At 33.9% G+C, this 19,196-nt stretch overlaps 3 protein-coding genes and 1 long non-coding RNA gene across 4 annotated transcripts; 1 reads left to right on the plus strand and 3 right to left on the minus strand.

The window, feature by feature from the left end:
* Positions 1 to 1,560: 1,560 nt before the first annotated feature.
* On the minus strand, positions 1,561 to 3,151 carry LOC110447667. Its single transcript, XM_021493515.1, has 3 exons — positions 3,026 to 3,151; positions 2,573 to 2,801; positions 1,561 to 2,367 (listed from the first exon to the last, which is right to left on the minus strand). The coding sequence occupies exons 1-3, from the start codon at positions 3,101 to 3,103 to the stop codon at positions 2,285 to 2,287; spliced, it is 390 nt and encodes a 129-aa protein (XP_021349190.1). The 5' UTR covers positions 3,104 to 3,151; the 3' UTR covers positions 1,561 to 2,284.
* Positions 3,152 to 5,941: 2,790 nt separating this feature from the next.
* Positions 5,942 to 6,673, minus strand: LOC110447668. The gene is made up of 2 exons (XM_021493516.1): positions 6,547 to 6,673; positions 5,942 to 6,314 (listed from the first exon to the last, which is right to left on the minus strand). The coding sequence occupies exons 1-2, from the start codon at positions 6,625 to 6,627 to the stop codon at positions 6,084 to 6,086; spliced, it is 312 nt and encodes a 103-aa protein (XP_021349191.1). The 5' UTR covers positions 6,628 to 6,673; the 3' UTR covers positions 5,942 to 6,083.
* A 4,893-nt stretch (positions 6,674 to 11,566) lies between these two features.
* On the minus strand, positions 11,567 to 12,912 carry LOC110447670. Its single transcript, XM_021493517.1, has 2 exons — positions 12,738 to 12,912; positions 11,567 to 12,544 (listed from the first exon to the last, which is right to left on the minus strand). Exons 1-2 carry the CDS (start codon positions 12,816 to 12,818, stop codon positions 12,314 to 12,316), a joined length of 312 nt encoding a protein of 103 aa, XP_021349192.1. The 5' UTR covers positions 12,819 to 12,912; the 3' UTR covers positions 11,567 to 12,313.
* Positions 12,913 to 15,794: 2,882 nt separating this feature from the next.
* On the plus strand, positions 15,795 to 17,250 carry LOC110447671. The gene is made up of 3 exons (XR_002462619.1): positions 15,795 to 15,933; positions 16,086 to 16,442; positions 16,595 to 17,250. It is a non-coding gene; the product is annotated as an uncharacterized LOC110447671 (long non-coding RNA).
* Positions 17,251 to 19,196: the final 1,946 nt, after the last annotated feature.

The raw sequence follows: 19,196 nt of genomic DNA on the forward strand, positions 1-19,196 counted from the left end.
AACGTTATTGTTAACACTAGCGATACTATGCACTTTATAGATTAACAAGGTCCCGGACGCACTTGTTTCAAATTCCGTTGGCGCAATTGATTTAACGAGTAGGCACCAGTTGTTAAGTATTGCTAGATGTGTAGCGATTTTATAACTACAAGAAACATTCCTTTTTGTAAAGGTTTTACAAATATTTTATTTACATTTACCTGTTACTAGAGGTATTTAACATCGCTTCAATTTGTTGGAAATACAATATCATTTTTTTGTTAATATATCTAGTTCATCAAGACAATATAAATATTTGCATGTGTTTTATGAAATTGGAAAGTAAAGAAAAGTGTTCACTGTTTAAACATTATAGCTATCAGAAAGGATGCAAAAAAAGAAAAACAATCTAACACTCTGCCTTGTTTACTTGCAATCATTTAAATAACGATTATAACGACAATGTATCTAACGATTGCTAGTTATGTTTCCTGTGATTCTAATAATATTTATTTAAAAAATAACATATTTTGTTTTCGAATTTGAAAAGTTGATCAATGCATTTCCTAAAATTTGACTGGCTCTTCGTATTCGGGATGTTGGAATGATCCCAGTCTATATTGATAATGAAAATGTAAAAAAATGTAAATCTATAGAACTAGACAAAAAAGGAAATATTTCCACAAAGATCTCCGAAAAGGTTTCAAAAAGTGTAAGACCAGATGTTCTTGAAGGTTAAGCGTCGTCTACTCATCAATGCCAACCGCCAGGAAACTCGAACTCTATTCAAAGTAATGTTGCGTTCTCTATGAAAGTTACGGTGAAATGACAACGAAACCAGAAGGAAAACTAATCAGCATAAGTATGTCAATATTCGTTGTTACTCGAAAGAAATATGGAAATTTCCAAATGGTACCATGATTGCCCCTATAAAAAGTAGCATTATCTTTCATCAATCCAGCTTCATTGTAACCTGTGCTGAATTGAAACTGTTTGTCTGTTAGCATTCGATATCTGTCACATGAATCGGGATTTACGGAGCAAGTCCGGAAATATCGCATCAAATGCACGTTTCCTCCATATTATCATTAAGCTGAATTGGAAGCTTTGTTTCTGTTGGTCTTTTTGTAAGTAAAGTTCGAAGTAAGCGACTTGTGTTGAAGTGTCTATAAATTGCCTGATTTAAAGTTAAGGAGACTTCATACGGTCGTTGTAGTCAATGAACTTCTTGTTATTTAAAGACATTGCATCACCGATATACTATAAGTGTACATAATTTGACGGTTCTCTAAATGCAACGCTCTTCGCACTTTATGCCCTGCGCAAATTTTTTATTGTGTTAATACAAGTTTCTATATACGTTTCTTTGTATAATTTATGAGTGCTTCAATGCGTTGATCAATTAAACTTCGTTTTTATGCTACAATTTGAGTCCGCTAAATTAAGTACTCGTACATTATCTGAAAGGAAATTGAACGACTTGGCAAGATAAGTCCGCATGCCTATGTTGGCTCATACAAACATTTAAATGATCAATGCAATTATCTTATGAACAAAAAGTAGAAAATTCATATTTGAGGCTCATTTTTATTACCCAAATAACAATTTGAAACAAATAACAATTTCATACCAGTCGTTAAGACCGTTGTCAATAACAATAATTATATAACTATTCAATACATAACAATTTTTTAACACTTTCATACACATTCAAACTTACATGCGTAGATGCGCACGTGTGTCATGGTAGTTACAATCAAACTCACTCATACTGTCTATTAAACGTCCATAATCGATTGCGGTTAATCGATAGTCTGAATGAAAAAAATGTTGTAAAGCTTATTGCAATTATAAATGTTCTCGGCAGGCATCTACGGCTTGTGTTTTCTATGGGAAGCACCCCTCGTCTGTTGGTTATAAACGGAATATAGATTACATAAAATTTGTCATTTTCTTAAACACCATTCATGCACATACACGCCCACTTTTTTAGAACACAAATTGACATTTGGCAGAATTCAGCAAATGTTTGTCAAATGAAATACACATATGTCTTTCATCACGACCGTCGGAATATAATATCTAACCATGCTCGGCTAGTTTGTTCTGTCCTTTACTGTCCGGATTTCAATATGTATGTCAGATACACGTGTAAGTTGTTTCCGCTGGTGTGTCGATTTCACGTTAATACCTCCATATCCAGTACAATATAACACATCAGAAAGTTACTTTGTTCGAATGTTCCTGGCGTAATTTGACTTTCCTTTTTTGCGGATTTTGAAAGGAATAAAAACACAATTCCCTCCTAATGGTTGTGAGTGGTTCCACACAAACTGTCGTCGCTGTCTGAGTCCGGCGAACTAAGATCTTCTGTGGAATTTGAAGTGCCTGAAACCATAGAAAGTAAATGACAGATTAATATGAATCCAATAAATTTAATATGAAACAAACGTAGAAACAAATAAGCATTCATTTCTTTTCTTGTAAATATTTTTTCACTATGAAGTTTCATAATCTTTTGGAGTTGCATTAATATAATGATTTGATAAATATTGAATCATATCAATAAAATAGAAATAAGAAGCACAATTACCTTCAATGCTAGAGAGAGATCCAGTTAGGCTTCTGGACATAAAACTTCGTCTGTGTCGATCAGATGTGGACTCGTCAATGTTGACAAAGATCATTCGGTCATTAACCAGTGCTAGTTTCTTCCTGAGAGGTTTGCTAGAACACCGTTTCCGTTTGGTCAGCGTTTTTATGTTGTCGTTGATACACATGAGCTGCTGCATCAACTGGACATCCTGTTGCCTGATATCAAGCTGTAAGCATAACAAATGATAGATTAATAATTGATATTGATTTGTATTGTGTAAAAAACTGTTTACAACTGTAAAATTTGGAAAACAAATATTTTCCTTTTATTTGACTACTCTATAAAAACGAAAAAACATTTATAAAGAAAAAACTTGAAAACTTAACGTACAAGAACATACAGACTGGGTAAATAAACAACGTGATGGAGCTAATATAAACAGCAAATTACCATATCACTTCTGAGAGTAGCCAGGGCATTGTTGATCCTGTCAGTAGCGGTGATGTCTGTTGTCTGTACAGATTCCATGTTGGTTCCTTGTGTAGTATACAACTGTTTGTTACGTGTAAACGATGTCTAGTAGGCGAGAACTGATCAAGCTGGCATTGTCATTCCTTTTTATACCAACCCAGTGTTACGGGTAGCTTAACAACCACGTGGTATATTAGCCGTATGCCACCAGAGAGAGATTGGTTACACCTTTGAATGGTGTCTTGTGTGTCTATGGGACTGTTAATAGGGTATGGGGTTACATATTAATTCCGTATATGGTGTTGGCTATGTTTCCCATTATTCCAACATCGTTCCATAGGTGCTCCCGCATTCCGGATATCTACCTAAGTATGTGTGAGGCACATATCGTGATCAAAGAGCGAAACGTCCTTGATATGGCATTTGCCAGTTTACTGATTGATACTATATATCGTATTTGGTATTTTTTGTAGTTGCTTCTATGCTTTATGTTTAAAACGACTTTGTAAGTAAACGTTTTTTAAATTAAGTTTTATGATAAACAAAACATGGCAATTTTCATTCATTTATTATTATGTTGAAGCTGTTTGTTAGTGTAATGCGGTGCGTTGGTTTTTTAACAGAAATAGTATTTGTTTTACATTGTTTGCTCAGTAGGTCTTCAATTGGTACTTATGCGACATTCATACATCAACTGTCGTTGACTGTTTACACTTTTAACTTAAGAACTAAATAATATGGTTTGTAGTATTGTTGATATGTATCACACAGATAATATACTACGTTTTGTAAGTGGTATGATTTGGTAGTCTGGGTCAGGGTTGAAAAAATTGAATATGTGTTCACGACTTATTTGGACTGAATACGATCACAAAATATTTGATTTAATATCCATGAATATAATTTGGTATTATATGGACTTGCATATTTGTACTCCCCCTTATACAATGCAACTTGTGCTGCATGCATATCTAGTTAAATTTAGATCGTCGCATCGCTCTCTTTTACTGCGACTTATCAGTAAACGGGTGCGCTGCCAAGATCTCATATTGATTTGATGGATGCATGTTCATATGTTAACTATGTAACAGGGGAACAACTAATTTTTCATATGATTTGTTTTCTATAACAAGTGAAAATTATTGAGGTTTGAAGTTTCTCTGCCTTTAATATTAGGAAATTTGCTCACACATTAATGTCTCTGTTGAAATAATATTCTTTGAAATATGTGTTAGTCCAAAAAATATTATGAAACACCAATTAGATTTACTATCATTTCCAGACAAACTGTCGTCACTGTCAAAATCTGCTGAACCGGAATCTTTTTTGGTATTGATTCATTCGGGTTTATGCCTTTTCGTCGCCAAGATTATAATTTAACTTTGATAAAGTATTACTAAAACTATTAATTATAAACAAGCTATTTAGTGTCCTTCGAAGAATTAGTAAGGACTATGTTTTCAATCCCATTTATACCAACCCTGTACCTATACGTGGACTTACGTAAAGTCTGCTGGTGGTTTAATTATCTTACACAAAACACCTACTGTATTAGCCAAGTACCTCCGGAGAGAGATCAGTTACATTTGGCACGGATAGCCTATTTTATATATAGTGACAAAGCATGGATGTGTTTGCATATTAATGCTTCAGTTGTTTAATTTACTTCAATGTTTTTGACAAGTTATTTTTATCATTGCATTCCTACTGAAATACATACGTTCCGGCGATGATTTGTTAACGGAGATGATACATGAAAATAACAATAATCCTTTGTGTTAAACTTGCAAAATATGTTTTCACATCGGACGTCTTGAAAGCTATATTTGTAAATAAAACGATAAATGCAAAAACGAAATACCGACATATCATCTTCACTATTACCAATCCAATAGTGTTTAAGATTTTCATCACTATAATAATTCGCGTTTAATTTATATACATATTACAAATACGAGCGAAACAATTAACAAAGGAATGTGTAATTTAGCTAAGTTGTGTACTCCAATGTTTTTGACATTTTTTCGGTTATACTCTAATGGTAATGTGGACTCGTTCACTATTACCAGTTACGCGTGAATTGATAACACTTAGTTCCAGCTGAGATTTGTTTGGTCTGCTATGTAGCCCGTTTACAGACAGCGACGACCAACTTGCTGAACTGTATGCAATAGGCTACACTGACTTGTGTATTGCTTATTGTGCATGCATATCTTTGACAGAAATTCCACGTTGTCGCGGCCAGTTAAGCCATCATAAATAAAAAATAGTAACTGTGTCATGGAACGAAATGAGAACAAGAACAATAACATTGTTTTCAATTATATTTTAATTATATAATATTATTAACATTAAAAAATAAATTGCATCTTTCCCAACTGCATTACTCATGTACACACATTTTTACAGTAAACATACTCGAACACACGTTCGTGGATTTACCAATTCATTCATATTTGCACATGTCAACCTAATATAAACATGCACCTTTTTATTTATATACATGTAGCATACTCATATTATATCAAAATAATCATGCTACTTTTGAAAAAAAGGTACTCGCAGATGCTTGTCTTATGTATATTTCATGTGTGGATTGTGTTTACATGTGCACGTACTTTCCATACTTTCGGACCTTATCATACACTTTTATTCCACAAAACGTATCTACATGCACACGGTTTGAACACAATTACATAAAAATGGCAGATGTGAGCAAATGTCATTTAACTATGATACAGATATGTCTCGTAATAGCTTTGTCGTGACAACTTTGTTTTTCTTTTTCATGTTAAGAAACATTTATGAGGTAGTTTGATTTGTGCGTTCTCCATCGACTGAATTAAAACAATTCCCAATTGTCGAACGACTTTTAAATTTGATGTCTTCAAATTCTTTGCGTAGAATGTCCAAACACACATGTTCATATTTGAAACAATCAACTCTTTGTTCAGCGAAGATAACGTTGTTATGTTGTTACACTGACTTTGGCGAATGTATAGAACAGAGTCAGAACGTGTTACGTAACGTTAATAAGTTAATTTTCATTACCCGACAGATTGCCGTCACTGTCAGAATCTGCAGAAATTGAATCTTCTTCTGGAATCGTTTCATTCAGGTTTATGCATTTTCTTCGTCCGTTGAGCAACGTGTATTTCGTTTTGCGTTGTCTGCCAGAGTTTGGCCGTCGTTTGGTCAGCGTCTTTATGTTGTCGTTGATACTCATGAGCTGCTGCATCAACTGGACATCTTGTTGTCTGATGTCAAGCTGTAATGATAAAAGTTAGCATTCTATTAGATTTGATAAAGCTTGATTATATACTAAATATTTGGATGTTACTCAATATACATAGACAATTCTTGGATTTTTGTTTTAATTTCTATTTTTGATATTAAGTTGATTTTAAAAATCAATATAGAAAATACAGCGTGTTACACAATATATATATTTTTTTATCAAATTATATGGTTATTCAGAATACTTATTAAGAAATAGTTACCATATCACTCCTGAGTGTGGCGAGAGCACTATTTATCCTGTCAGTAGCGGTATTGTCGGATGATATCTGTACTGATTCCATGTTTATCTTTGGACTGAAAAAAATATTAGACGGTCTATTAGAAGTTAGTCAGTATCTGTAGAAGAACTGATCAGGTCTATGTTTTCAAATCTATTTATACCAACCCTCTACCCGTACGTGGGGCTACGTAAAACCTACGGGTGGTTTCAATGTCTTACACAAAGCACCTGTCGTATCAGCCTAATACCTCCGGGAAGGTATCAGTTACATATTGCACAGATAATCTGTATATCGTATAGTGACAGAGCATACATATATTTCAATAAGGATATGATAAGATGGTGTGAGATATGGGTTTTTTCTGCTTTTGTTTTAAGATCCTCACAAGGAATACAGAAATACAGAGATACAGAAATCAATATCAAAATTCTGCCAAATACCAACACGGAGAAGTGGTTTCCATCCTTGCGGTCGTGACAGCGGGGCTTGTACATGTAACAAAGAATGAAGTACCAACACACTGACATGCTTCCCTTACTGCGACCCCATCACACATACCACCTATATCACCACTACCTCATTTTACAATTGATGCAGTTGATATGCATATTAAGTTTTTAAATGAAAACACTTAGATGTCAATGAAACATTGATCATTGGAATGTGCGAGATATTATGCTCATCGCTATATCTAATTTTGGAACAACTCTTTGGTGCAGAAATTAAAAATATCTCAGCTGACAGTCGGTTAGATGATTATCGACAAAGTGTATCACAGGTTTATCAAAATGTATTCCATGTTATTTGTTTTAATAGTATTTTTATTGATGGAAATATTCTGGATTAATCGAACGATTTCTGCAGGGTTTCCTTGTTATATTAATAAGAATGAATATACAAACAATTAGCGATTTTCGAAAAAGAAACAGATGCAGATTATGCTGATTTCCAAAGATATTCGTATAAAAGTAAAATCTTAATATGTCGAAGTCTTTAAACTAGATAAAATCACAGTTCACTTATTTAAAAATGATGGGATATAAGAATGACACTTTAAGTGTTTTCAACGACTTTGCTTCTCCCCAATCCGTTTGTTTCCATTAAATATAACGATACATTTTGAGTCAACACTATAATAACATTAATTTCTTTAACATTTGAATCTACTTGAGAGCCCATCCCTATTAAGCAATATTCTGTCTCGAGAGACAAACTTTTTCAATCTTCACAAATTAGTTTTATTAAGCATTTTTATACTCCATTAAGATACCATTTTAGGAAATGACCACTTTCGAGCCTCTCCTTGGTTGGATTTCTAATAAAACACTCGGTAAAATATTGATGCATTCTAATATAGATTTTTTAGAAGCATTAGACTAGTCTAGCAGTTCTTCGTTACTGCACCATTACGTTCAAACTATTTAAATTCATTAAAACCTTTAAACAAGTGAGCTTCAACACAGCCCTTCCAGTGAAATGGGAATATTTCATGGATACATACTGCTGGTTATCTTGATTTCAGTGATCATATTGCAAAAAAACAGAATGTTCTGGTTTCACATCTTTCAGGTTGATTCTGGTTATTGATAAGTTGACATTACGTGTCTCCACGAGGAAACGAATCAGCATTCTTAAGAAATAACTATATTATATAGAAATGAAGACAAGAACAAAAATATTCTGTAAAACTTGTTTTTAATATTGTAATTAACGTTTAATAAATATTGCATCTTTCCCAAATCTTAAACACTCGTCCACACATTTTGACAAACATCATGCACACACTGGAACATACGTTCGTATATTTGCCCATTCATTCAAATGTGCACATATCAATCAATGTAAATACATGTAACCTCTAGTTTTGAATACGAGCACATTAGTCAAGCATCACCTTGTTTTATCAAAAGATGAAAATTGTTTTTTTAATAAAATCATTTATTGTTAGATAACTGGCATAAGTACTATTTCAGGTGTGGAATGTTTGAACATGTTCGTACCAGATTAACTATGCTTTCAGACTTTATAATACATGCTTGTGTCATAAAATATACATACATTCAAACGTTTGGAACACAATTATTTAACAACTGGCAGATTTGAGCAAATGTCATTTCACTAAAATACAGATATGCATCTGAAAAGCTTCGTCACTATAACTTTGCTTTGTCGTTCAATGTGAAATCCTGAGGTAGTTTACACTGTGCATTGTTCCGTCGACTGAACTAAAGCAATGTTCCGAATGTCTAACGAGCACTCGAATTATTCCAATTCTTGTACGTTGTGTTAAGTTTTTTGATAACATATTTGTAGAATGTCAAACAAATAAATCCATCTTTGAATTGTAACCATTATAAGTTCAGTACGGAAAGCGGTGTAACTGACTTTTGTGAAAGATCGTAGGTATGTCCATTAAGTTTTATAATTTAGCAAACCAGGAGTTTTAACGAAACGCAAGTTAGATTAATTATCATTACCAGACAAACTGTCGTCACTGTCAGAATCTGCAGAACTTGAATCTTCTTCTGGAATCGATTCATTTAGGTTTATGCATTTTTTTCGCCTGTTGAGCAACGTGTATTTTGTTTTGCGTTGTCTGCCAGAGTTTGGCCGTCGTTTGGTCAGCGTCTTTATATTGTCGTTGATACGTATGAGCTGCTGCATCAACTGGACATCTTGTTGTCTGAGGTCAAGCTGAAATAGTAAAAAGAAATGTCTTATAAGATTTTATCAACATTGATTTTGAAATCAATATACAAAATACAGAATGTTACACAATATACATTTATTATCGAATTATTGGTTACCAATAATATTTTTTAAGGAATAGTTACCATATCACTCCTGAGTGTGGCGAGAGCACTATTTATCCTGTCAGTGGCGGTACTGTTGGATTCCATGCTTATTCTTGGGCTGGTATGAATTGTAAAATGGTTTTGCTATAGGTAAGTCAGTGTCGGTAGAAGAATTGACATGGTCTCTGTTTTCAACACTATTTATACAAACTCCCCACCCTTACGTGGGGCTACGTAATACCTACGGGTGGTTACCTTTTCTTATACAAAGCACCTGTTGTATCAGCCAAGAACCACCGGGAAGGGATCAGTTACATCTGGCACAGGTAGACTGTGTATCATATAGTGACGGAGCATACATTTATTATTATATTAATTGTTTAGATAGTGTGAGATAAGTTTGTTCTGCTCTGCTATAAATTAAGATACCCACCGGGAACATATACAAGTCGGTGTGAGAGATACAGAAATAAATACCAAAGTCTGTCAGATACCAACAAGGGGAAATTGGTTTCCACACTCGGGTCCATTACAGCTATTGTTGTGACAAGGAATGCATTAACCAAATCCTGACATGCCACCCTACCTGCGACCCCCATCGCACAAACCACCCATATCACCACTCATCATTTTACTATTGATGCGATTGATATGCAAATATTTAGGTATTTTTTAATGGAAACACTTAGATGTAAATGAAGCATTGATCATTAGAATGCGCGAGATATTGTATCTAATTTTGGAATAAATCTGAGGTGCAGAAAAACAAAATATCTCAGCTGACAGTCATTTAGATGATGATTGATAAAGTCGATGACAAGATTATTAAAGCGTGTTCCAATTATTTGTATTTTAAATATTTCATTATTCTTTGGCGGAAATAATCTGTATTAATTTAACGATTATTGCAGGTTTAAAATAATAATTATAATATACAACATTTGTTATAGCGCCCTATTTAGCTAGAATAAGCCACTCTAACGCGTTTTACAGTACATAGATATACAATTTATACAATCAACACAAATAGCATATACATTAATCAATACAAATTTTGAGGAATTCGCGGGAGCTGCCTTATCAGGCGCTAACTGCTAGTCCTGTTCCACCTGGCTAATATTTCCCTAAGCGTGTATGCCTGCGTATGTGATGGAGATGTACTGTGTTCTGTTTGTAGTGGGGCCGTGCTTCCAATGGTATCATTTTATGTGCCACCTCACTTGAATGCTACAGTACAGATACCACAACATCGTCCCAGACCATTTTATACTCCACCTGGGTTGTTGGAGTTGTGTGGAAGAAGAAAAACATCTTCTCTGTATATTCCATGCGTACGACGACTCCAGGGATCGAACCCCGGCCGCGCAGAAGGCCGGAGTGTTACCACTCGACCAATCCGTCCTTATTACATAAATATGAATGAATATTTACTTTTTTTTTAAACGAACAGATGCTGATTACCAAAGATTTTTGAATTACAAGTGAAGTCTTGATATTACGAAGACTGTAAACTAGTCACAGACACATGTCAATTATTTTAGAATGGTGTGATATTAAAAATGATACTTTGATTGTTTTAATGACATTGTATTTTATCAACCCGTATGTTTCAATTAAATATACATGTAATGGTAATTTATTACAAAAACAGTATCATAACATATTTCCTTTATCAGTTGAATCTGCTCGACAGCCCTTCACTATTCAGCAATATGCCCTCTTAAAGTTAAATTAAGTTTATTTAGTATAGTAATACTTCATCAAGGAAATATTTCTATGGAGATTCACTTTCGAGCCCTTCATTGGGTGAATTTCTATTTAAACACTTTGTAATCTATTGCTATCTTTTCATGTTAACTCATAGAAAAATTGGATAAGTCTGGAAGTACTTCGTTCAAACTTGCATAATTTCAATACCCTTAAAACTTATGAGCTACAACATAGTTTTTCATTGAAAAAAAACCCATATATCATGGAAAAATACTGTATGCTATTATGATCTCAATGATCATGTTGCAAAAAAACCCAGAATTTTCTGATTAAACTTCCTTAAGGTTGCTTCTGGTTGTTGATAGGTTGATATCATTTATTTCCAAGGAGGAATTGAATCAGCATTCGTAAAAATATAATTTGTATGGAATGAAGACGAGAACAAAAACGTTCTGTGATTTTTTTTAATTTATACGTTTTATAAATATTGCATCTTTCCCAAAGTCGGTATTCTTGTCCACATATTTTGACAATAAACATGCACACATCTGAATATTGCGTTTGTGTATTTTCCCATTCATTCATATGTGCACATATTAACCAATGTAATAATGTAAATTCTCATTCATATAGGAGCATCTATTTCATGCATGACCATATATCTTTAAGCAATACACGCTCTATTTTGATAAAATCATGTACTTGTAAATACTTGACCAAAGTATTTTTGTCAGGTGTAGATTGTATTAACATGTGCATACCAGATTTACTTTACTTTCAGACTACTTAATACGCCTTTGTGTCGTAAAACATACATACATTCGTACTATTTGAACACAGTTATTTAAAATATGGCAGATTTGAGCAAAAGTCATCTCACACAATTACAGACATGTATCTGAATAGCTTCTTCACCATAACTTTTGTTTTACCGTTCAATGTTAAGAAAAACATTCCTGAGGTAGTTTGAATTGTGCGTTTTTTCATCAACTGGATTAAAGCAATGTCCCGAATGTCGGACAAACATTTGATATATTCGAATATCCGTAGGTTGTTCAAAACTTCTTCGTTACACATTTGTGGAATGTCCAAACATATATATACATATCTGAATCGAGATGTAGTTCTTGTTCAGCATGGAAAGCACTGTAAAGTTTTTGAACTACCTTTGGTGACTAAATGCATGTGCGTCCAACTACTTTTATAGCTCAGCAAGCCAGAAATTGGAACGTGTCGCCAGGTTAATTATCGTTACCAGACAGACTGGCGTCACTGTCAGAATCAGCAGAACTCGAGTCTTCTTCTGGAATCGATTCATTCAGGCTGATGAATTTCTTTCGCCCGTTCAGCAACGAGTATTTCGTTTTGCGTTGTCTGCCAGAATTTGGCCGTCGTTTGGTCAGCGTCTTTATATTGGCGTTGATACGTATGAGCTGCTGCATCAACTGGACATCTTGTTGTCTGAGGTCAAGCTGTAATGATAAAAGTTAGCATTCTATTAGATTTGATAAAGCTTGATTATATACTGAATTTTTGAATTTTACACAATATACATAGACAGTTCTTGGATTTTCGTTTTAATTTCTATTTTCATATTGATATTAAGTAATACTTAAAAAGTAAATAAATGATAACATTGAATGAATAAATAACAGTAATAATTACCATATCTCTCCTGAGTGTAGCGAGAGCACTATTTATCCTGTCAGTGGCGGTACTGTTGGATGATATCTGTGAAGATTCCATGCTTATCCTTGGGCTGTTATAAATTATCAGAAGGTTTTATATGAAGTAGGCCAGGTAAGTTTGAAGAACTGATCAGGCTGTTTGTTTTCACCAACATTTATACCAAACCCTCTACCCGTACGTGGGGCTACGTAAAATCTACGGGTGGTTTAATTATGTTACACAAAGCACCTGTTGTATTAGCCAAGAACCTCCGGGAAGAGATCATTTACATCTGACATAGGTAGACTGTGTATCATATAGCGATGTAGCACGCATATATTTTATATTAATTGTTTAGATGGTGTGAGATAAAGTTTTTTTCTGATCATGTATCAATTAAGATCCCCACATATACAAGTCGGTCTGAGAGATACAAAAATAAATACTAAAAGTATGTCAGATACCAACACGGGTTTTTTGTTTTTAAACCAGAGGTCGTGAGAGGTATTGTTTATAACAAAATGTAATAACAAAACACTGACGTATATTCCTACTACTGCAACCCCCAACCCCCATAACACCTATATCGCTACAAGAGTAATATATATTCAATAATATTCAATCCTTTTATGTATATAATTAGATATGTTTTAATATAGTTACAGATACCAAGGAACTATTTTTCAACGGAATACGTGAAATTTTCTATTATTCATGTACATTTTATTGAAATAACTCGGTGAAGCAGAAAAAAAAATATCATCTCAGTTGACAATCAATTTGATATTAATTTTTATAAAGGTGACTACCTGGATTGCAATTTATTAGAGTGCATTAATGTCTTTACTATTATCTACCGATTCATTGACTACTTGACTCTGCAGATAAATGATATCTAATAAAATGCGTGTATTAATATAAAAACAATATGAAAAAACACACGTAAAATACATACTTTTAATTCGAACATATCCCAATTTCAAAAGAGTTTCAAAAGCCATTAAAAAACCTTACAAAAGCTAACAAATGATTAACATCACAGTCCACTTACTCAATAATGAAATTATATTAATAATTCTCTTAAGAACATATGCTAAGTGTTTTGATAAGTTTCGTATTTCCTTAATCGATACATATATTTTCATTATTTGTAAAGACACATTTTTGTAATCTTCATGATAGATTTTTTTTTCAATGTTTCAAATGGCATTATTAAGGGTTTATTACCCAAATCAGTATGTGTCTATAATTATAACAATATATAGTATCACTTAAACTTATTATCATATTATTTTATTTTCAAATGTAGGCTAAAGTGTATTGTGTTAATCGAAACCTATATTTTCCCACCGTAATTATGAGATGATATTGTTTCGATAATCATCTTGTAACAAAACGTTTTTTTCATATTTGATGATATATTATTATTATTATCGAGATCAGCTCAGCATGGTGTCTTCCAAATAGAAATGTGATACGCCCTTATAGAAAAATAATTATTAATCATACTAATAAATATTAGCAACGCATTCCTTTGGCCGACAGCCGACCCCATCGGTGGGTATTGATACTTAAAATAGTTCAATAACAAATGACTATATTAAGGCTTTTTACTGTTGGATCAAATAACATCAATCCAATATTCCATGCGTAGATCTTACAAAAGCAAAACAGTATTTAAAAAAATAGTATGCACATTTTTATGTTTTGTAATTCTATTAATAGAATCGCTGATTTTCCACTGCAGAAATTGAAACGTTATGTTTTTTCCCACTTAGAAGTCACCATTTCCACCATATGGAGACCTTATAATTCAGATGCATCTTTCATGTTATTAATGCAGTTTACTCAGTTCATGGGAAAGGCAAACGCATCGTTGTGGATATACCAATCGCCTGTACATCGGAACAAGGTAAAACCTGCTAATCCTTTATTGAAAATTATACCAGCCCTGTACCCTAATAAGTATCCATGCGAAAATATTTGTATATATCTTTATGCACTTATTGTGATATGTGTATCTCACCGACATCAAGGTATATCAACTATTCTATCAATTTATTTTCACCTTTAACCAAAACAACCAACAAATTCATCATCGGAATGGTATACAGTGAACAAATCAACAACGCTGTCGTTCTTATTTGCAAGTATAGTAGCATGTTTGACCATAATATTTTTTATCGTTTAGAGTATTCAAAATTAACAAAAGAAAAAAAAGAAGATTTCATTAACATCAAACTCCTTAAATTGTATTGATGCAATTGTTTGACCGATTGATATTCTTTTGATATCTAATTAGTACCTCTGATGAATCATAAATGGAGGAAAAAGCCATGACAGACGGTTGAATAAATACTTTGTTTGGCTTTATGATTGATAAATAAAAACTATATATCATAAGTGCTTCTTACATAATAACTCTAGCGATTATTCTGCAAACAAGCCGAATAATAAAAGCTATGACTGGGGAGGGGAAACTACCAACGTAGTAAGGCATTCAAGTCAAAACATTTGTCCTGTGTATTCAAAGTGATTTAAAGGCAACATACCCAGCTACCAAAGTGCCAGTGTTGAAAACTCATTTGGTTCTTTACAATTTGTGATCTTCGAGGGGTTAATATGAACGAGTTAATCAACAAAACCAAGATAAAAAAGTCTATGACACATGATAGATGTCAAGTACCCGAGGTGAGAAAACAGTTTCTAGACGTGTGGTACCTAAACCCATTGGCATTTGGTTTAATATTCCGCTTGTTACAAATACAGGCTTGTGCTTCGCGGGAGTAGCTATCCGACCCGTGTGGATCGAGGAAAACTTATCAAACACCATCTAGTCAATTAACATGTAATATTATACCTGTTTTACATTAAGCTGATACACAATTTACCTGTGAGACAAGGGTAACCGATACCTCCCCGGTGGTACGCTACGTGTTTGCCAGGTGCTCTTTTACGTGATAGCAGCCACCAGCAATTTTATGATCAAGAAACCCCACGTAGGAATAGGGACGAGTATAAAAGGCTTCTCAACACAAGTTTGGCCAGTTCTTATATTGCCACTGGATGGTCATTGATCTAAACTTTTACTAAACGTATAACACTACATCAACGGAAAAGAATGGATTCTGTAATGACGGGAAACACAACCGATAGGATTAACAATGCATTGGCAGCACTGAGGAGTGAAATGGTAACTATTACTTCAATTGTTATAATTATGTGTATTGTTTCAAACACTTCAATTTAAACATACATTAAAAAACTCCGAATTTCTTTGCTCTAAATCTACCTTTGCAATAAGGATCAAATGATTAATCAAATAACATATTTTTATCATTACAGTTTGACCTCAGACAGCAAGATGGCCAACTGATGAAACAGCTTATTTGTATCAACGAAAACATTAAAACTTTGTCGAAGAGACCGATTCCTGCCAGACCAATTCGAAAGAGAATGTCTTTGGTGAAAGGGCGAAGGAAATTCATCAATCCAAATGAATCCATTCCAGAAGAAGATTCTAGTTCTGCAGATTCCGACAGTGACGACAGCGTTTCTGGTACAGAGAACTACCAATGATGGAGGAACCTGGTAGCGGTCACATGACACATCTTCAAATGAATCCATCCTAAGTGGAGTCAATCTGTTCGTTTAAATGACAGGACGGAACCAATCCGAACGAGGAACTCTCTAGCTTTAAAGGTAATTTTTTAAGAAATCATAATTAAAACAGTTATTTACACTTGAAATTGTATTAGAATGGTATATTTTTCAGGGTAATTGTGTAAACATTTGGTCGATATTTTTGTTTACTAATGCACTTTCTAAATCCTGATGTGTTTTTGTCGTTTCAGAATCTTCTAGCTAACAGACATGGCCCATCGGGATCAGTTACCATGACGATATTTAGGTTACCGTACCGGATCTGTGCATCACACCGATGATTATAGCCAATATCTGCCACTGTTTGGACACCGCAATGTCATATTTTTAACACAGAGGGCAATGAAGCAGCACTGAATCGTGATTTAACACTGTGGAAGAACTCAGTCTGGACTTAAATCGCTGTTTTCTGAATCAGGCCATTATTTTACGGTGTTTTACTGAAGAACATACACGATCTAAAAGAAATTTATGTTCAAACCGCGCTGTATAGGACATGGTTATTTCTTTCAGATCTGACAATGACTTTTAAACTTTGCGTTCGCTCCCAATGTCTCAAGAGCGAAAAACGTAAACACCTTAGTCTTTCTTATAAATTACTTTTGTTCACCTCTGTCGATTACCTGCACGTGTTCGTATTATGTTAATGTATTTAACAGTGCATCAGAGGAAAATAGTAAACAAAGCACATTTGTATATCAAGTGTGTAGTGCACCAACTATATATAATTATGCGCATTTATTGGAATAAGAATATGTGTTTGCGTCATAAATGTTAATGCGTAGGTGTGATAAATTGTGACATTAAGGATGTGATGTCAAGAGGCAATAGGGCATATTGCAATTAACCGAAAAAATAAAATCTATCTCAATTATATATTGTCTTTGTGTTTCACTTCATACGATGTCTTACATCAGTAAGAAGAGTTTACATAGAGTGTACTCCATAAACACACCTACATGATGTGTGATTTTAAGCGCAATATCTGGACACAGGACATAGACGTGGTACAATGATATCCTACAAACAGGTCTATATATATACACATACACACTATAGTTTGTGTTAAGGTTTGTATCTTCAAATAGATATACAGCAGCGTACAAGAAGTCTATGGTACTGATAATTACAACAATAGTTATGAACTTAAAATGTTACAAAATATTTTATCAGTGTAGGGAATACTGGGTCGGAGTAGACCTAGTTCATATTAAAACAAAGAACCATGATTGCAAAGATGTTATTCAAAGCAAACTTTGTATTTAAGGGTACGATTGGGTAGGTGATGATAGGATGCATAACTGTTGTAAAAATGATAGATATTATAGTTGTTGGTCTACAAAAGAATATTAGCGTATGTAAATTCCCCAGTAGCGGTATTACTTGAAACAAAAACAAAGAAAACAAGAAAAATATGTGCAATTCCTCGAGTCAAAGGTACCGTTTTTTGTTGTTGTCATTTTTCAAATACTACATAAACATATCAAATGAGACTCCTTATGGAAAATAGCGATCGCATTTGGCTGAAATAGATTCATTAAATGATTGAATCTAAGATAATCGTCGGTATTTCTACCTGTCTGACCAACGTTTTGTTCAGGGATTTCCCTTTACTAGCGCATGCGCATAGCACACCATTTCATTGTAAACAATTGACTGACCGTGTGAAATAAGCGAAAGTAAAGTATTGTACCGTGTCAGCTACGAAGCTGCCAAATGGTCAAAAGATAGCGCAAGGGGTACGTTACGGAATCATTATTGCAGGTGGACAGTATTCAAAGAAGAAAATAACTGCCCTAGCAGTTAGTACGGTGCATGTATTCTTCCGGATAGCCGGTTAAGATGAAATGAAATCGACAGAATAAATATCTAAAACTAATTACCTCGCTAATAGTAGTATCATTGTGTGAGTTTGAACACAGATGAACTTAGTTTAATATGTTAATAGGCATGTATCGGAGAGAGTTTACTTTGTGTTTTTATAATTATACAGTGGTTTATGCGAAAGAAAGGGATAAGTGACTGGTTAGTTTGATTTTGCCTCCAAGGTATAACTGTTGTGATGGCCACGGCGTATTCTGTTCTCTGATCCTCTGTCGGTGCTCGGGGTCAAATGAGATACGTGCGCTATTAGATTTACATAATTTATAATATTACCGGGATCAGTAAAATGGTATGATTTAATTATATTGCTGAATTAAACGATTGTTTTTTGTTTTGACATGCAAGTTTTAAATTAGTACTAATATAATACCCGGCCTGCCCTGGCGCGACGACGCAATATATNTCCTCTGGCGCGACGACGCAATATATAGAAAGAAATCGCTAGATTAAAAATGTCAAAATGACGGACCAGGATGAATAACTGAGGAAGGAGAACCTACTACAAGTAAATAGAATAGCATAACATTTTTTTTAAATCGTATTTTTTTAACAGTTCATGTTTTCATATGATGTTGACTTAGAATTTATGATCATGTAGCAACCTTTTCTCTATAAAGAATAAATTTTCGACTTCAGATAGAATAGGAATACGTATTGAAAACAGGGGAAAACATATTTGATTACGTTGTAAAAATGGCGCGTGCTGCCGATAATTACGGCTTCTGTTTCGGACAAAAGGAACTGGTTAAAGAAAAGTTGTCTCACAATAAAAAGGTCCATTTACAAGCATGCTTTAATCTCTGTAAAGTATTGAAAAAAATATAATTATCAAGTATCTCAACACGTTCCTTATTGACACATATCCTACATGTACACGTAGTGGTTTTGCCATACAGTTTATTGTGTGTG

This window comes from Mizuhopecten yessoensis, unplaced genomic scaffold (genome assembly GCF_002113885.1).
Source record: "Mizuhopecten yessoensis strain PY_sf001 unplaced genomic scaffold, ASM211388v2 scaffold3575, whole genome shotgun sequence".
Taxonomy (NCBI): Eukaryota; Metazoa; Mollusca; class Bivalvia; order Pectinida; family Pectinidae; genus Mizuhopecten; species Mizuhopecten yessoensis.